Source organism: Larimichthys crocea, chromosome X (genome assembly GCF_000972845.2).
Source record: "Larimichthys crocea isolate SSNF chromosome X, L_crocea_2.0, whole genome shotgun sequence".
NCBI classification, from domain to species: Eukaryota; Metazoa; Chordata; class Actinopteri; family Sciaenidae; genus Larimichthys; species Larimichthys crocea.
In genome coordinates this window covers 890,312-908,624 of record NC_040020.1, presented here as the reverse complement: position 1 = coordinate 908,624, position 18,313 = coordinate 890,312, and the positions used below count along the sequence as shown (strand labels likewise).

Genomic DNA, 18,313 nt, shown 5'->3' with positions numbered 1-18,313 from the left:
GTTAGTTAGTTAGTTAGTTAGTTAGTTATCGGGTTGGTTAGCACGTAAGTTAGCATGCATAGGTTAGTCAGTTAGTTAGTTATCGGGTTGGTTAGCACGTAAGTTAGCATGCATAGGTCTGTCAGTTAATTAGTTATCGGGTTGGTTAGCACGTAAGTTAGCATGCATAGGTCTGTCAGTTAGTTAGTTAGTTAGTTAGTTAGTTAGTTAGTTAGTTAGTTAGTTAGTTATCGGGTTGGTTAGCACGTATGTTAGCATGTATAGGCCAGTCATTTGGTTAGAGTGAGTTAACATTAGCCAGCAGGTAGTTAGTTGGTTAGCCATTCAGTTAAACATAAAGTTAGTATCGTTGCTGATAAATTAGTCAAATAAATGAGCCCTGTGTTTCCCTCATAAGTTGACTAATTGGTTAGATGGTTGATTAGCCAATAGGTTAACATCAGCCGGTATGTTAGTCAGCTAGTTAACCATAGTTGGTATGTTGGTTGTTCCAGTCAACTAAACTTTAATCATGTGACACGTCATAATGAAAAGTGTGTGAGCAGTTTTCCTCTGCAGGCTTTCTGTGATATCATTTTAGTTTTTACGTGTCTGTGTTTTCAGACCGCCGCTCGGACGCTTTAACCGAAGCAGCGACGGTCCCTGAACGTCTGTAATAGCTCCTCAATATCATGCAAAACTGTGTGTGTGTGTGTGTGTGTGTGTGCGTGTGTGTGTGTGTGTGTGCGTGCGTGTGTGTGTGTGTGTGATGGCATTCAGCGCGGAAGCATTGAAGTCTGCTGTCATTTCTTTTGTCCAATCGGCTTTAAGCTAATTTGCATGAAATTACCAAAAGAAAAAAAAAGCCTTCTTGAGAGGCCCTGGGGCCCCTTTTTAAAAAAGACACACACACACACACACACACACACACACACACACACATACACACACACACACACTCTTTGTCTGCTTCATTAGTCCATCAGTCTCTCTCTCTCTTTCTCCATAGGCATCTCAACAACAATAGGATCGTTTCCATGGGAACGAACTGCTTCCACGGACTCCACAGTTTGGAGACACTGTGAGTTTCTGTGTGTGTGTGTGTGTGTGTGTGTGTGTGTGTGTGTGTGTTGGGGAGGAGTTGGAGAAGTCAGGGTTGAGTCGGGGTCAGGGTGAAGGGTTGGGAGATGAGAGGCAGCTTTCATTTCTACATTTGTAAAGAACACTTAACAGGATCTATTCAAACAACGAAGCAAAAACTTTGAGTGAAATCTTGTTTTTGTCTCTTCAGCTCAACATCACTTTGATCTGCAGCGCATAGACGCAGACTGAAACATTTATCACATAACTGCTGTTTAAAAAGAGAACATGTAACAGTTACGTATGTGTTGATGTCGTTCTTTTTTTGTTTTAAGATATTATTTTGGCCTTCTCTCTTTTTTAACACTTCAAACATCTGCAAATAAAAGTGTTGACGTGTGCAAACAGCTGCTAATCCAACCGCACGGTTAACAAGACTTTCTTCACTTAAACGTTCCAAAGTGTGGACGCGATTCACCAAAGTAACAACTTTATGAATCAAGTTTACTTCACTGTCCATCATAAACTCTGTAAATCACAGAGAGTTGAGGCGGAGCAGCCGGAGGACATCAGAGGGAAAACCAGAAAACATTTCCTCCATAAAATATGATCCAGTTTCACCAGAATCAGTGAAATAGTTGCTGCTGTGTGACTTAGTGCCGTAAAGCGTTACGTACTTCTCCCGACCCGGAGCCCAAAGTTACATAGTGTGAGAACAGACGTACGAATGACAGAGACACCGTTCAGCTGATCACAGGTCAGAGTGGGTCAACCGGAGTTTGATTATTAAAGTTTATTTCAGGGTTTCAGGGAGAGTCCTCACAAGTACTGCTATACAAACATCATGTGTGTGCACTTCCAGTAAGATAACTGGTTTATGGCCTCATCACACACACACACACACACACACACAGGTGTGCTATACGCCTGCGTCAGGTGTGTGTGAATGTGTTTTCCTGTCCAAAGCTCAGAGTTCATCTGGCCGACAGAGACGATCCGCCGACGCCACAAACATCAAGAAGAAGAAAAAGGAACTGAACAGGAAATATTCATCTGAATTCAAAGCACAGAAGAAGAGTGGACAGGTGTGGAGGAGCCTGTCTCTGTCTCATGGAGACACCTGGAGACGAGCAGGTGAGACAAAGTCAGAGACCAGCGCTCATCGACCGGCGGCCATCTTGGCGAGAGAAGACAGGTGTGTGTGTGAACAAACATGTCCGCTGCTGTTTGTGTCGAGTTTGTTTCATCGGACTCGTCGTGTTTCACATTTAAAACAGACTAATGAAATCTCTGGATTTTCAAAATAAGAGTTTATAAAAAGAGCAAAATCATCCTGAATATTCAAATAAAGAACCGCGGACATGTTTTCCATGTCATTCTTTTTCAGCATCAATAATAAAATGTGTCAAAAATCTAAAGTTATTAAAAACTAATCTAAACCTGGAAACCTTTTTTAAATTCACAGGTGTCAAAAATCATCTTTACATTCTTCTTAATAACACAATATCATTTATATAATGAATAATATATAATATGTAAACCCTCACAAGTTGTTTAAACAGTAAAAACTCAGACGACGTCCATGACGACGGTAACTTCAATATTTCCACCAGCTGTTTCCATATTTTTATCTGACTGTGTTTAATGTTCATCGACAGAAACGTGAGCGACAGAACTATAAACACAAAATCAACAGCCGGCGTGTACTCGAGTATTTCTATTTTATCCTTCAAGTACTTTTACTTTTTACTCCATTACATTTATTTTATACTTTAACAAATTAAAACACATTTGATAATCTGATAAATTATTAAAGTTTGTCTCGTTATAAAACAGCAACAACATTTTCTGTTCAGCCAGCGACTCACATATTATCATTATCATTATTATTATTAGTACAAAACTGCAGTCCAAAGGCCAAACATAGAAATAAGATCAATAATTTGTTTATGTATAATTCAATAAATTCAATTTAATCATGTCACATATAATATTTATGCACTCATACTATATATATTCAGTATTAATAATCTAATAATGTCACATAAAATCAGATATCAGACATTTTACTGCACAGTTGGAGCTGACGATACTTTTACTTGTACTCGAGTATTTCTGTCGTGTTGTACTGAAGTAAAGAACGTGGTCATGTCGGTTTGTTCTTCATCGTTTCTTTCTGTCCTGAAGAGTTTTTATGAATCTGCAGCTCCTCACACTGAAAAGAAAAGACGTCCTTCATGTTTCACGTAGAAATAATAAGTCGCGTCACAATGAACCTAAAGTACCAAACGAAGAACTCGTTATGCAGAATGTTAATTATGTTTATTTTGTTTGATCTGACTTTGTGAAAAAGTTACAAAAGATTTCAGATAAATGTCGTGAAGTGAAAAGGAGAGACCGAGACCGAGACCGAGACCAAGACCAAGACTAGACCGAGACCAAGACCAGACCAAGACCAGACCGAGACCGAGACCAAGGCCGAGACCAAGACCAGACTAGACCAGACCAAGACCGAGACAGAGACCAGACCAGACCAGACCGAGACCGAGACCAAGGCCGAGACCAAGACCAGACTAGACCAGACCAAGACCGAGACAGAGACCAGACCAGACCAGACCAAGACCAAGGCCGAGGCCGAGACCAGACCAAGACTGAGACCAGACCAAGACCGAGACCAAGAACAATAACACAACCGAGACCGAGACCGAGACCAGACCAAGACCAGACCAAGACCAAGACCAGACCGAGACCAAGACCAAGACCAAGACCAGACCAAGACCAAACCAAGACCAAGACCAAGACCAGACCAAGACCAAGACCAGACCAAGACCGAGACCAGACCAAGACCAAGAACACGACCGAGACCAGACTAGACCGAGACCAGACCGAGACCAGACCAAGACCAAAACTAAGACCAGACCAAGACCAAGACCAAGACCAAGACCAAGACCAGACCAAAACCAAGACCAAGACCAAGACCAAGACCAACTAAACTGAGACCAGACCAAGACCAAGACCACACCAAGACCAGATCAAGACCAGACCAAGACTAAGACCAAGACTAAGACCAAGACCAGACCAAGATCAGACCGAGACCAGACTGAGACCAGACCGTATGTGGCTCGCTAAGCAGACTCTTTGGTTGTTGTACTGAGCGTCGTCGCCTCATCAGGTCTTAGTACTAAGAAGTTTTTACAGACTGCTGTTCTGTCTCTGACTCCAGAAGATTCAGCTTCTAGAATGAATCAGCCAGTTCAGAGACGTCGCAGAAGTTCTGAATATTCTGTAAATAAACACACTGGACATTAAAGCTGCAGCGTCACAATCAAATGTAAATATTAAGTAAATATTAAATTTTGAATAAATGTCTGGAGCATCGTTTATTTTATTTATATTAAATGAAACTTTTGCATCAAAAAAGATTAATTCAGGTTACAGCATTTTTCAAGTTCCTGGTACTTTACTTTAAATTTTCTGCAAATTTAAGACAAATAGATGAAGATTTCTGAAGCACTGCGTATAATACAATAATAACTATAATTATCTAAACATTAGGACTCGTTGGTGACTGATTTCTGGAATGAAAAACTTTAAAAATGCAAGTGAAGCTACCAGAGACGAAGCTTTGCTCCGTCACACATGTAGCCAAAGGTTTCAGCCTTGAACTCTGCATCAGTATCAGATTTTATTTGACCATAAACCTGTTGAGCCTTTTCCTCCATTACACCTCATCAACATGCAGCCATGAGAGTGATGTAAGAAACATTAACAGTGTAACTACAGCTGTCAGGTAAATGTTAAATAAAAGGTTTGATGTTTCCCTCTCTAATGTAACATGAAGTACTCAGTTACTTTCCACCTCTGGCTGTAGAACATCTTAAATAAAAGTTATAATTGTTATGTATTCATTCATTCAGTGTGTCCTCAGCTCTGCACCAGCAGCTCCAGGAGGGACCCCCCCATCGCTGCTCACTCCCCGGCTGCAGCACCTCTTGCTGGGCATCATGGAGCCTGGAGGCCGACTGCCGCTCCAGGTGCTCGGAGAGAACGAGGCGCTGCAGCAGTTCTTCAGTGGTGAGCTTTCACAAATCATCATCTCATTACATCGGTGTTGATTCTGCTTTACATAATCACAGGAAACACTTTGTGGACTTCAAATCATCAAGCAGACTTCTTTCTATCTTCTAAATGAGCTTCTCTCATGGCCAATGGGAGTTTCCAGAAGGTTAACGAGGTTCTAGTGGTTCTTTGGTTCCTTCAGATGATCCAAAAGTGTTCGAGTAGCCTTCAGGAGTTTAAACTGTCTCTTTAAGTGGTCCCTATGGTCCCTGAAGATTGCCTGGAAAAGGAGGCTCAGTGAAGAGGTTCAAATGTTCCTTGTGGAGGTTCTACAAATCCTAGATGAGGATCTGCCTGTCCTTGAAAGACCACGTAGGGGTGGGCTCCATTAGAAAGTTGTACTGGTTCTTGAAGTGGACAGCTCAGGGTCCTAATGGAAGATGGTCCTCCTTGGGGAGGTTTAAGTGATCCGAGTGTTCGTTGAAGCAGACATTCCAGGAATCTTTGAAAAAGTTAAAAAAGTTTAGAGTCTGTGTGATGTGACCAATGTACAGAACTTATAGAAACATCCAAAGTTAGAGAAACTCTGACCCTGATTCTTAAAATACAAACTTATCCACACACATACAGTGTGTTATCTTATCCTCCTCTGGTCATTACAGTCAAGAACGATTGATTACCACGTGTGTGTGTGTGTGTGTGTGTGTGTGTGTGTGTGTGTGTGTGTGTGTGTGTGTGTGTGTGTGTGTGTGTGTGCAGGTCAGGATGTGAGCGGTGTGTTGGACAGTTCTGTCGCCGTGGATACGAGCATCCTGGAGCAGTACCTCAGTAATGACATGGACCCCAACAACTTGTAAGATTTACACCCAGTCTTTTCTCGATGATTGATTGATTATTGATTGTTATCAAATCCAGATGAAGCATTCAGGGATAAACAAAGTTCACCGAAAGGCTTTTACATCTCAATCCTCATTTTAAGTTTTTATATCAAAGCTCAAACTCCAATAAAAGATCGTGGCAGTAGGTGGGGGTGGGTGGAAGGAGCGGTCGGGTATTTTACTGGAAATACAACAATACAAACAAGTAAGCCAATCAGAGGCAGAGTAGGGTGGGTCATGACTCTTTTTAGTCCTTTTATTGTGAAAGTTCAAGGCCCACCTGTGTCAGATATTAAAATAAACTTGAGGTTGTAGTGGTAACATGGTTAGGGGTAATTCCTGGACACACACACTGTTATATAACACACACACACATACACAAACAGCATTGACCTAGTTGGTTATCAGTTGAGTGCAGGTTGTAAATACAGTACGCAGAAAGCTGTCTGCAGGAGTTCCCATTAAACCAATATAAAACATACACTGTGCAAAATTACAAAACAAAACAAAGTGCAAGTCAATGAAATCAGTTGGATCCAGCCTGCTAGCTGAAAACCACCGTGGTTACCAGATAGTTCACAGCAATGTGTTTTTTTTCCCAGCATGCTCCCTGAGTCTCCTCCCGACTCGAGCTCGGAGGCCTGCTCACCTGCACAGATACCAGGTACTGTTCACGGCTTCAGCCGCTACATTTACTGCCAGGAGACTTTGGAAGATTGCCAACGCAGCTGATTTTATAAATTTGTAACTTTTAGTTTAAAAAATCATCAGCAGTCGAGTGTTCTTGGCTCATCCTGTGGCAGTGATACTCACTGGTCTGTCGATAGTGTTAATGAAAGTCACATATGCTCAGAGTTTGCAGGAGTCCTCCAGATTCATGGTTCTGTTGGATCTTTAGGACGATCCAAGAGTCACTAGGTCACTCCTAGGTACTGTTGATCCTTGAAGAGGACACTCAAAGGTTCCATGAGTTGGCTCTAATTGTCCTTGAGAAGAGTGGTCATTCTAGGAAGTTCAAAAGGTCCTTAAGGTTGCTCTAGTGTTACAGTTATTGGAGAATGAGGTTCCACTTGTCCTTTTAGACGTTCCACGGGTTGTAGAGGCTCCAGTGAATAGATTCAAGAAATTCTAAATGAAGTTCTGCTGGTTCTTAAGGATGTAGGATGAAGGCCTTTAGAGGGTTATGTTGGTGATTGATGAGATCTAATTGTCCTTGAGAAGATTCAAGTTGTCCTAGAGATATAGTTGTTGTTTCTTAGTGGGTTCCAGGTCTCCTTGATTCATTTCTGTCCTTGAGTCATTTGCCCGGTCCTTGAGAAGGTACTATGGATCCCTGAGAAGGTTCTTGAGTGTGTGAGATTGTCCACTAATATGCTGGGTTTCTCTGATTGGTAGACTTCCACTACGAGCCACCCTATTGGTCCAACCAGCAGACCACCCAGGGAGTGTTCCAGCCAACACATCGGAGTGCCCCCTCTTCGTCCTGTTGCTTTAAGGATCGAGGCTCCACCCATGCCCACCATGAGCCACTCACCCATGATCAGCTCCGCAGTCTGGGCCTCACTAACATCAAGTCTGGGACCTCGCCTTCCCCTCTGCACCAGCACACACACCACTCACCTGAACACACACACTACCTGAGTCCAGACAGCTGCTCGCAGGTTTACACCCCTCCAACACCTCCTTCGCCTCCACAGCCCCCCTCGAACGGCTACAGAACACCTTGTACTGTTTCAGGCCTGGTCCCAAATTTAGCTACACCTACTTCAACCTGTTTGCTGGGATCCTCCTCCACGCTACACAACTAGTAAGCAGACCTTCAGCTTTTAGTTTTTAGTTCTCCTTCACGCTTTGTTCTGGCTTCCAAACTACTACAGAATATTGTTGAACACCCAAGGTATCAAAGAATAAACAATAGTGTACCTAAACAGGAGCCTTGTGGAACACCTCAAGTAACATGCACAAGATAAAACAGGAATTAGTCCTAACACCTGGAAATGAGTTCACATTTTGCACGTCTGGTTCCCTCGTCTTGGGGTTTTTTAATGAGCTTTTGATTAGATGTCTCAAATATAGTCTATGAAAACTTGTGTCTTGTCTTGGATGGTCAGCAAATTATACTTTGAATCATATTTACAGCTGACATGATGAGGTAGAAACTAGCTTCATGGTGAGCAAAGTTACTGCAGATTTAACTATGGTAATAATCAGATAAAATGGCAACTTAGTCTCATCTCGTCCTGTTCCAGCTCTCCAGACAGTAAAAAGAGGAGAAGATCTGAGTCTGAAGAACCATCGGCAGGAAACGAGGCTTCCTGCAGTGAAGGTGGCAGCGTAGGGAACGCTGTAGGTGGTGGTGGACCCTACCAGCTGCTGACTTGGGATCAGTACAGGCCAGAACATTGGAGCCTTTTGTACAACAGCAGCTACCAGACACTGTGAGTACAGAGTCAGAATCAGTAGCTGCTGAGATATTTTGCTCTGGAAGTGTTGGACAGACCAATGGATACCGCCGTCCTTACGCCAACCAACCAGGGATTATTTTATTCTGTGTTTCCAGGTCTTCTCCCGCCTACCACGTCGACACAGATAAAGGCTTCATCTACTCTGCGGCTGACGAGGCCTTCGTCTGCCAGAAGAAGAATCACTTCCAGATCACCGTTCACATCGGCGTAGCCGCAGAGCCACAGTACGTCAGAACGCCCAGCGGACCGCAGGTGGTCGACCACTTCCAGATAAAAGTGTTCGGGGTGAAGGTGCGTACGAGACTTTCTGTTTATGCTCATGCATTCGCTTCATTACATAGACATTAATGAATTCAGCTCTAATCTCATGATTTTCCTTCAAGCTACATTGAAAAGCATAAAAATGCGACAATAACCTCCAGCTGAAAAACAGTAAAATTCCTTAAAAACAAAATCATTGAAGATCCACGTCAGGTTCAGTTGTGGGTCCAGATTTGTAATGTAGCACTGGACTGGACTGATGTGGATCTTTAATGATTTTCTTTTTACAGGATTTTACCATTTTCTTCAGGCTTTCAGGAGGTTATTGGAGCTACTTGTTATTCTTCAATATCCTGAACTCAGAGCTGTCAGGTCGAACTGTCCAAAAAACCGAACTGACTCTGGGATGGATGAGCAACTCGCTGATAGCTAACACGATACATCTTACAGTATCTTCATGTAACTTATCTTCTCATCTCACTTTGGCTGAGATGTTTTCCCAAAGATGATGCACGAATTCAATGATATGATGATATCTGACTTACCTGCACGTCGCTCCTCACAGCTGGAATCTCCGAGCCACCAGGTGACCATTGAGCAATCTCAGCCCGACCGCAGCAAGAAGCCCTTCCACCCTGTCAGGTAGATAACAGACGAAGCTTTATAACACGCTCCATGACTGTGGGAGTCAGTTCTGCATCTGTTTTATGTGTTTATGTTAAGCATTATTTATATATTACTTTATGATCCTCCAGAGTCAGTCTGCCCAGCGGTAAAATCACTAAAGTAACACTCGGCCGACTGCACTTCAGCGAGACAACGTCCAACAACATGAGGAAGAAAGGCAAACCCAACCCTGACCAGAGGTGTGTGAGTGAGCAGATGAATAAATGAATGAATGAGTAGTCAGAGCTTCATGCTAACTGTGTGTTTGTTTGTAGATATTTTCAGATGGTGGTTGGTCTGTACGCTGCTGTGGCGGGAGGAGAGACTTTTCTCCTCACAGCTCTGGTGTCAGAGAGAATCATCGTCAGGGTAACAACACTGACGAAACACGAAAACACACAAACGTCTGTGTCTTATTCATGAAACTCATCAGTCTCACATGCAGCATCGTGTCCCGTCTGCAGGCGTCGAACCCGGGTCAGTTTGAGACGGACGGGGACGCCCTTTGGCAGCGAGGGCTGGTGCAGGACGCCGTGGTCTGTCAAGGACGAGTTGGCATCAACACCGACGCCCCCGATGAGGCCTTAGTTGTCTGTGGCAACGCCAAGGTGATGGGCGCCGTCATGCAGCCGTCCGACTGCCGCGCGAAGCAAAATATACAGGAGGTGAGAAATGATTACACTTTTATGAGCAGACACACGGGGTCCTCATAAGTCACGAGTGGTAAACCTTAGATTGGTGCAGGGACACTGATAACAATGTCAGACCATCCATCCATTTTCTTCCTCTTATCTGGGGCCGGGTCGCGGTGGCAGCAGGTTTAGCAGGGCGCACCACCCCCTTTCTGGAGGAACTCCAAGGATTCCCAAGCTAGATGGACTATGTAGTCCCTGCGGCAGGTTCTGGGTCTTCCCTGGGATCTCCTACCAGTCGGTTGTGCCCGGAACACCTCCAAAGGAAGGTGCCCATGAGGCAAAGGAGCAGCGACTCTACTCCAACCTCCCTCTATCCTGTCTCTAAGGCTGGGCCCGGCCAAGAGGAAGCTCTTTTTGGCTGCTTGTATCTGTGATCTCTTTCTTTCGGGCACTACCCAAAGCTTGTGACCATAGATGAGGGTTGGAACTAAATGGACTAGAACCTTGAGAGGTTTACAGCTCCCTCTGAACCACAATGGTTCCTCCATTCTCCTTGGCCCAGCTTCAATAAACCTTTCAGCTTAAGACACCTTGGACTCCTGTGCACTGAATGAACTGAACTTTGCTGGATAAAATTCTCCACAACGTCCTGTGTGCCTCCTCGCTCCCGGAGCTCCTCAGATGCATCATTTTTTCAGAATTACTCAATACACATTTAGATACAAACACGACTCCTGTCCTGTTTGTTGCCCCCTAGTGGAAATATTTGTTCTCGTTCTGCACTTAACTGTAAAATGTGCTCGTCTGTTTGTTTGCCAGGTCGACTCTGAGCAGCAGTTGAAGAGAATCACTCAGATGAGAATCGTGGAGTTTGATTATAAACCAGAGTTTGCGTCCACGATGGGAATAGACCACACCCACCAGACAGGTAACTGAGCTCGATGGCAGCGTTATTTGGGCGTGATGTTTTGTACGTTGTGCTTATTTAACATCATGTTCCAGGTATAATAGCTCAGGAAGTGAAGGAGCTGCTGCCGTCGGCGGTGAAGGAGGTCGGAGACGTCAGCTGTTCTGATGGAGAGAAGATTCATAACTTCCTCATGGTGGACAAGGTAATGTCCTCCACCTCTTATCAAGCTCTAAACTTTCAGCTACTTAGCGACTGTTTTCATTATTGCTCATCTGTCTACTATAACATAAGTTTCTGTTTATGCTGTTTTATTGGTGGTAACATTGCATCCTCCTCCTCCAACAGGAGCAGATCTTCATGGAGAACGTCGGGGCGGTGCAGCAGCTGTCGAAGCTCACCGACAACCTGGAGACTCGAATCAAAGAGCTGGAGGTCTGGAACTGCCGACTGGCAAAGCTAAAGAGCCTGACGGGCAGCCTGCGCTCCACCGGGTACCTTCATCCATTCATATATTCAACTGTTATATCAACGGTTATGTTATTGTTAAGTTTAGTTTGTGTTCGAGTGCAGAAAATGATGACAACAATAATAATAAAAAAAACAATAATATTTGTAATTATAGTTAAGTTTTGTCTTCAAACTAATTAGCAAATATCACATGAAAATCATCATGGCATAAGAATATTCTTACAATATTAATTATTTGATCTGTGAATATATTAATTACAAACTAATTAAGAACCTATAAACATTTCCTCCATTCTAACTGTGTATTGTTCAGTTCAGGCGATACAGGATACAACAGCATGGAAAAGTACTGTGTGTGTGTGTGTGTGTGTGTGTGTGTGTGTGTGTGTGTGTGTGTGTGTGTGTGTGTGTGTGTTGCACAATAGCAGCATCACAGTGTTATCAGTGCATCGATGCAAATCACAGTTCAAGGACAGTCGAGTCTTTGAAGGCTACTGTGTGGCTGCAGAGAAAAGATGAAGAGTCACAAACTCTTTCAGTTGCTTCTTTTGTGGTTTTGGCCCTCGGCTGCGGCTTGCTGAAAGGCATTGTGGGAAATGTAGGCAGTGATACTGGAGTATTGTAACTAAAATAATTTCCTCCTGGGATTATTAAAGTAATTGAAGCAGAATTGAACAGGGCAGGTTGAAGGACAGTGGGTTCACCACGCTCAAAGTCCAAGAGTGACATGTGTTGATAATTTATTGTTAAAATTATTATTTTGTTATCTAGTGATTATTAATTATTAATTATTAATTATGAATTGCTGTTGGTAATCAACCTGTCCTGAAGTGACAGTGATCTCAGATCAAAACTCACCTTTGAGGACTGCTTCTGTGTGGATTCAGTGTTGTTTGATGCATGCTCCTCCTTGTGTTTTCTCCAACAGGAAGCCGAGGAAACACAGCAGTGTGTCGATGATGTCGAGTCCTGACGCTTGTAAGACTGGGACGGCTCAGAAGAAAGGCTGGAGTCACAAGTACAGCCACTGTCTGCAGCATAAAGTCTTCCAGGCCAGCGTCTTCACCCTGCTGGCCACCATGGCTTTCTGGTGAGGGTTGAGGATGTTCTGTTGTCCCACAAATAATCTGCTGAATAGAGAAAGAAAAACATGAATTCAAAATAAATATGTTGTGTGTGTGTGTGTGTGTGTGTGTGTGTACAGCATCATCTCTATCACCGTTCTGTACCTAATAAATTTGAAGGTGGAAGACGCAGAAGACTTCCCTGGTTACAGGTGAGATTTTGTTTTATTGTAATATAATACACAATTTCTGTCCTCTTAGTTATAGCACAGCAACCAACAAATAACACATAACAACCAGTAAAAAACATCCACCAACACCAACAGTTTAATACCAACCCCAGAGTTACACCTTAACAGCCACTACCATTACTATTAACCACATACAATAACACACTGACAACTACCTGGTAACATCCTAGTTAGCACTGATAGTCACCTGGTACCCTAACATTCCCTTTAACCATTGGCAACCAACAACCATCTACTAACACCACACTGATAGCCATCTGATAACCACCTAGTACAATACACCCTACTATTGTAACCATGGGCAGTGATGTAACAACCATCTACTAACACCATAACATCTGCCTAGTAACTATCACTATCATAGTAACTAGTCCCAGTCTCCAGGTTACCACTTAGTAACACCCTACCATTAGTATTCCCTTTGCAACAACTGACAGCTGCCTTAAAGACATTAGTATTGGAATAGCACATACAGTCCCATAACAACCATTTACAGAGTAACATGCACTGACAGTTGCCTGGTAACCACCTGGTAGTTTCCAACAACACAGTAGCATGATGATGCTTGACAATTATTTCTTAGTTTCTTTCCCCAAAGCCTGCCTGCGACGTTTATGTGGTTGTCATGGATACCAGTAACATAACGATTTGATTGTTGTTTTTCTCTCTTAGTAACAACAGTGTGTTTCCGCTGCAGACCACCGCGTGGACCAGTACAGGTGACCTACAACCTCACAACACTGACCGTGTTCATTCACATCATGACGTCTGCTAACCTGTGTAACCTTAACGGTGACTCCCACTTCTCTCTCCAGTCCCACCGACCAGTCAACCCGGACCCTGGCCACCAGACGTGGACTTCTGTGAGCTGCTGTACTGTGATCACATGTACTGCTGCACTCCACCAAGGGGGGTCAGCACTGACTCCAGCAACACCCTCACTGAATTAGCTAAAGTAGAAAAGTCTAACCTGACAGGTAACACCAGCTCACTGTGCAGTGATTATAAATATTAATGTGTGCATGGACACAAACAGGCATGCAGAAGGAAGGAGTCACATTTACAGCTCCAGACTGAATTCTGTATTTTACTTTAGATTAAGTTTCAAATATGCGATCACACAAAAACTCACTTTAATGGTTGCTGTGTTTTTTTGCTCTACAGAAAGAAGAAAAGAGAAATTTCAGTTAAAGCTGAAAAGAGCCAGCGACTGTGAGTATCCACTGACAGAGAGACAGATTAGCGCCCCCTGTTGGCACCTGAAAATAAGAATAATTATGTTTTTGTTAACTTAGAATGAGACTTTTATATCTACAGTGTTTTTCTACAGTCCACCTTTAGAACATTAGCATCAGTGTCCAGGACAACGAACAAACTAAATGCTGGACAGGGTGTTTTGCATTTTCCGTGTGGTTTCTCCTTCACATGAGGAGGTAGAGGGTGAGGCGAGGGGGTTGTAATTAGCAGTTATAATACTAAATGCCATTAAACCCTGCACACTGGACCTTTAAGTAGGCGGTGTTCAGTTCATCACAGGGCTTGTAGCAATGCCACAGTGTAGACATTCAAAGTTTAGTGAAGTAATAGTACAAGAGTATTTATTTTGGTCACCACCAAGTTTCTTTTAAAAATCCCCATTTGAAGACTGAATGCAGCACACACAGCCTCATGAGCGAGGTTAAATAAATAAACTATGGTCAGCCTTTAAGTTGTATTTCAGTGTGAACATTCATCATCAGAGACTGAGCTGACAAAAACAGTTTTAATGAAATGTTTTGTGCACAGTGTTATACTGATACATCTATTATTGTCTCCGTATCAGGGACAAACACCACCATCCACACGTTCATAATCAAAGAGAACCAGCAGGTGATTGACAGCAAATACTGCCTGAGAGACGAGTGTGGGTGAGTAAAGACAGACAGGAAAGATTTTTCAAAAATACACCATCATTACTAAACGCAATAAAAATATGAACTGACTGACTCAAGCTTCGTTTAAAAATGGTGGAAATAAACCTTTGAAATGTCAAATAAATCGTTGCCTGTGTGTCCTAAATGTCAGCAGCTGGTTTTATTGACCTCACTGTGTGTCCTTCAGGCCAGGTAGATACATCTACAGAGTTCCCATCAGCCAGTTTGTTCCATTGAACATGAGGGTCACCCTGCTCATGAAGTAAGTCCTCCATGAAAACATGAAATCACTTCATGGCTGAACTGTTCGATTCATTTGTGGTCAATAACAGCTTTTTAATTATACACACATACGTATAAATTCTACTTGTATTTTAAGTTTAAGTTGAAACTAACATAGCTACTTGAACACCGGCTAATTAAATGATCTGATTAATTATGTTTTAAGTAGAAATTAAAGATGTGACCGTAAATAAAAAATGTTTTTTGTTTCTCTGTAGTTCTACGGAGCTGTTGGTGGTTCATCTGTGTAGCTTTGATGAGTCCGAAGCCTGCACCGCTATGCTGGATATGAACACTGTCACTGGGATCAGATACCCATCAGACACACAGGTAAATATGACATATGTGGTTCATAATGATGCAAAACCTCAAAACGTGGAAGCATTTCTATGGGAAATCATACATGTGTGTGTTGGTTTCAGGGTCAGTGAGGTTCCAGTCCACTAACTCAGTTACAATTACAGTTAATAATACAGGAAGTGTGGAGAAACACTGGTGAATAATGGATGACTGGCCGGGTTTCCCTCACATCAGGATGACAGCAGGCTAATCACAGCCACGCTCATGCTCATCCAGGATGACAATCACACAGTGACACATTACATATGTTCAGTAAAATGTACTTACACCTCTGAAAGAAGAGACAAAGCACGCGTAACAAAACATTCTATTAAATTTGTTCAGGTAAATTTGTCAGTACAACTTACTGCTAGATGTGTGGATTGTAGTTTTGTTGTATAAATAACATGCATGGAAACTTGGTTGATGCCTTTGACTTGACTTATGCATGATGCATGTATCATGTAGTTTTTAAAGTAAATATTAGTTTCTATGTTCTCACATGTAGAAATGTGCCAATTTTCTTCATAGCCACAGTAAATTGAATGTGTTTGGATTAATGTGATGGACATTTTTTTACTTTTTACTGACATTTCATAGACCAATTGATAAATCTGTAGATTAATTAACAATGGCGTGTAGTCAGTCCACCAATATAAAACAGTATCGTCTGCATACAGGTTGACATTACAGGTATTAAACACAGTGTGGATGTTACCTGTTTTTAAAAATCTGCTGAGGTGTTAGACAAGGTTATACCTGACTTATTGCTTTTCTTAAAAAATGAGTCTTTGTCTTTGTGTCTGTCTTTGCAGGGAGAACATGAATGGCCTCTTCATGTGTCTCGCCTTTATCGCAGTTCGTATCACTTTCGCTCTGCAGTGGCGGTAAGAAACTGAATTTTGATTTTATATGCCATGATACACAAATCTCACGTTCAGACTCAAACCAGCAGTAAATGTATCTACTAACGAGTATTGCTTGTGTATAAAAGTCTAATATATCTTCTTCCTCTGTGCCATAGCGAGCTCATTACATGCTGCCACAAACAGTCCCTTAAGTGCCAAATGTGGATTAATCCGCCACTGTAAATAGTCCCTAACAAATGTCTGATCTCCTCCTGTTTGTCTCATAAAAATACAGTGATCGACTGTTGTAGTAACTATATATTTGTTAAGATTCACTTCTTTAATAAGACAGAGAGGAAGTAACTAACTGAGAGACGGATTAGCACATTATAGGTTTTGGATTTTTCATGAGATTTGTTGATGATATATATAGAATAACACCGACCTTATACTTAAACCTTAAAGTCACTCACAGTGTTTAAAATTGTACATTAATAAATAAAGACAAACTATTAACTTTGTACATCTGTGTCTCCTCAGGGTAAAGCAGACTGCAGTACTAACCATAACTACGCGGGGGCGCTCTTCACTGACTACCACTTCTACTTCTACAGACGCTGCACAGACTTGTAGAAACACAGTTCAGATATTAGGTATTTTCTTCTCCTACACAGAGATGACAATCATAGAGCTAGAGGCACGTTGTCATCACTTCTGCTTTTATGCGCTTTTGAGCTGCAAATGCATTTTTATTGTGATGAGTCACTTTTGCTGATAGATTGTACTGCAAGCTCCTCAGATATCTCCTTTTATGCTCTTTTATTTACTGTCTTTGTCGCTTTGTGAGAAAGTGTTCGGCTAGTAGAGACACAGAAAAAAGGTGAGCCCACAATTCAGCTCAACATCAACATCAACATCCAGCCCTCCGATAATTAACTTTCAATCAAATGTCATTAGTCAGATATGTTAATTAATAATTTTTCCCCAGAAGGTGTTGCAAGATAAATCTGGATAATTTTCTGCTACACAAATTATCTTTATTTTTATGGACTTTATGAAACGTTTGCTTCTTTTCTTGTGAAATACTGGAGTGTTTTGCCAACCTATAATGAGGCATGGCTCGGTGATAAAGACTCTGAGAATAATGGCTGGAATTTTATTTATTATTATTATTATTATGAAACAAAAATACTGACTAAATTGAAAAAAAATCTTCAATCTAAGACTCTGTGAAAAGGCAGTAATTAAATAGTAGAATAACAAAATAAATAGGAGAGTTGTGTCTGACTGATGCAAAATGTTAAAGTTACTTATTAAAAAAAAGGTGAAACTGTTAAAATGAATCTTTTCTATGAGCTGAACTGAACGTGACTGAATCCTGAGAATGAAAATTTGAATAAAATGTTTTAAAATCACATTGTTTCTTTCTTGACCTGCATGTTTTTACATTTTATGTTCACAGTGTGAAACCAAAAGGGTTGATAATGTACTAATTCTAACTTTAACTCTAAAGTCTTAAGCACAAAGTAGAAACTTAAAACTTGTGACAAAAGACGTTTTTGGTCCCTACAATGCAGGTGAGTCCCCACAGTGCTGTGGGATGTCAGGTTGGTGTCCCCAGTCAGTCAAGAGGATAATATCATATCTATATGGGGGGTTTGTACCTCTGTTTACATTTTAATTAACATATTCCACGTTCCACAAACTGCAAATAACATTTTTTCAATTCTACAATCTAACATGGTGGACAGCCATCTGCTATGAGCTCTTTAAGAAATGATGGTGAAGAGCTTTGAAGGTGAGGAGAAGGATTCTGAATTCTAGCCAATGCAAAGACGACAGAAATTGGAAAGAAGTTTGGACTTACTAGAGCAGCTTGATAACAAGGAGTTGCAATAATCCAATCGAGAAGTAACAAATGTGTGGACTGGTTTTTCTGCATCTGTTTGTGACGTTGTGAGGCAGTCAAAAAAACAAAATGTGGACGTTAAAGGACAAATCCTGATCAAAGATAACTTAAGATTCCTTACAGTAGAGCTGGACACCAGGGTGATCCCGTCTAACGTAACTACATCTTTCTGAGGCGTTTGGGTCCAATTACAAGAGTTTAACATCATAAAGTTTTTTTGTGTTTTCATGTCCTTAAACTGACTGATCAATCTGTCTTGATCGATAGATATAATTGGTTATCATCTGCATAACGGTGAAAGTTATT

The 18,313-nt window shown here is 41.8% G+C and overlaps 2 protein-coding genes across 2 annotated transcripts in view; both read left to right on the top strand.

Annotated features, from left to right (window-relative positions):
- Positions 1–3,746, top strand: part of LOC113746510 (leucine-rich repeat-containing G-protein coupled receptor 5-like) — a 19,387-nt gene extending 15,641 nt beyond the window's left edge. Inside the window, exons 6-7 of the mRNA XM_027282476.1 lie at positions 989–1,060; positions 3,503–3,746. Of these exons, the coding sequence (XP_027138277.1) occupies positions 989–1,060; positions 3,503–3,746 (316 nt within the window). The remainder of the gene's footprint in view (positions 1–988; positions 1,061–3,502) is intronic.
- Positions 2,055–17,464, top strand: myrfl (myelin regulatory factor like). Its single transcript, XM_019276520.2, has 24 exons — positions 2,055–2,254; positions 4,977–5,133; positions 5,878–5,971; positions 6,599–6,660; positions 7,392–7,803; positions 8,246–8,434; positions 8,557–8,752; positions 9,288–9,364; positions 9,478–9,588; positions 9,664–9,757; positions 9,853–10,053; positions 10,843–10,951; positions 11,026–11,135; positions 11,279–11,424; positions 12,330–12,491; positions 12,606–12,677; positions 13,389–13,435; positions 13,532–13,693; positions 13,881–13,928; positions 14,539–14,623; positions 14,817–14,891; positions 15,130–15,241; positions 16,066–16,137; positions 16,639–17,464. Exons 2-24 carry the CDS (start codon positions 5,064–5,066, stop codon positions 16,729–16,731), a joined length of 2,799 nt encoding a protein of 932 aa, XP_019132065.2. The 5' UTR covers positions 2,055–2,254; positions 4,977–5,063; the 3' UTR covers positions 16,732–17,464.
- The last annotated feature ends 849 nt before the right edge of the window (positions 17,465–18,313 follow it).

What these genes read in the sequence shown, in the direction of transcription:
- myrfl (XM_019276520.2), top strand. Translation starts at nt 5,064, where the DNA reads ATGGAGCCTGGAGGCCGACTGCCGCTCCAGGTGCTCGGAGAGAACGAG. An exon ending in GGCAGCCTGCGCTCCACCGG is followed by an intron (nt 11,425 to 12,329) that starts GTACCTTCATCC and finishes TTTCTCCAACAG; the next exon opens with GAAGCCGAGGAAACACAGCA. An exon ending in AGAAAAGTCTAACCTGACAG is followed by an intron (nt 13,694 to 13,880) that starts GTAACACCAGCT and finishes TTTGCTCTACAG; the next exon opens with AAAGAAGAAAAGAGAAATTT.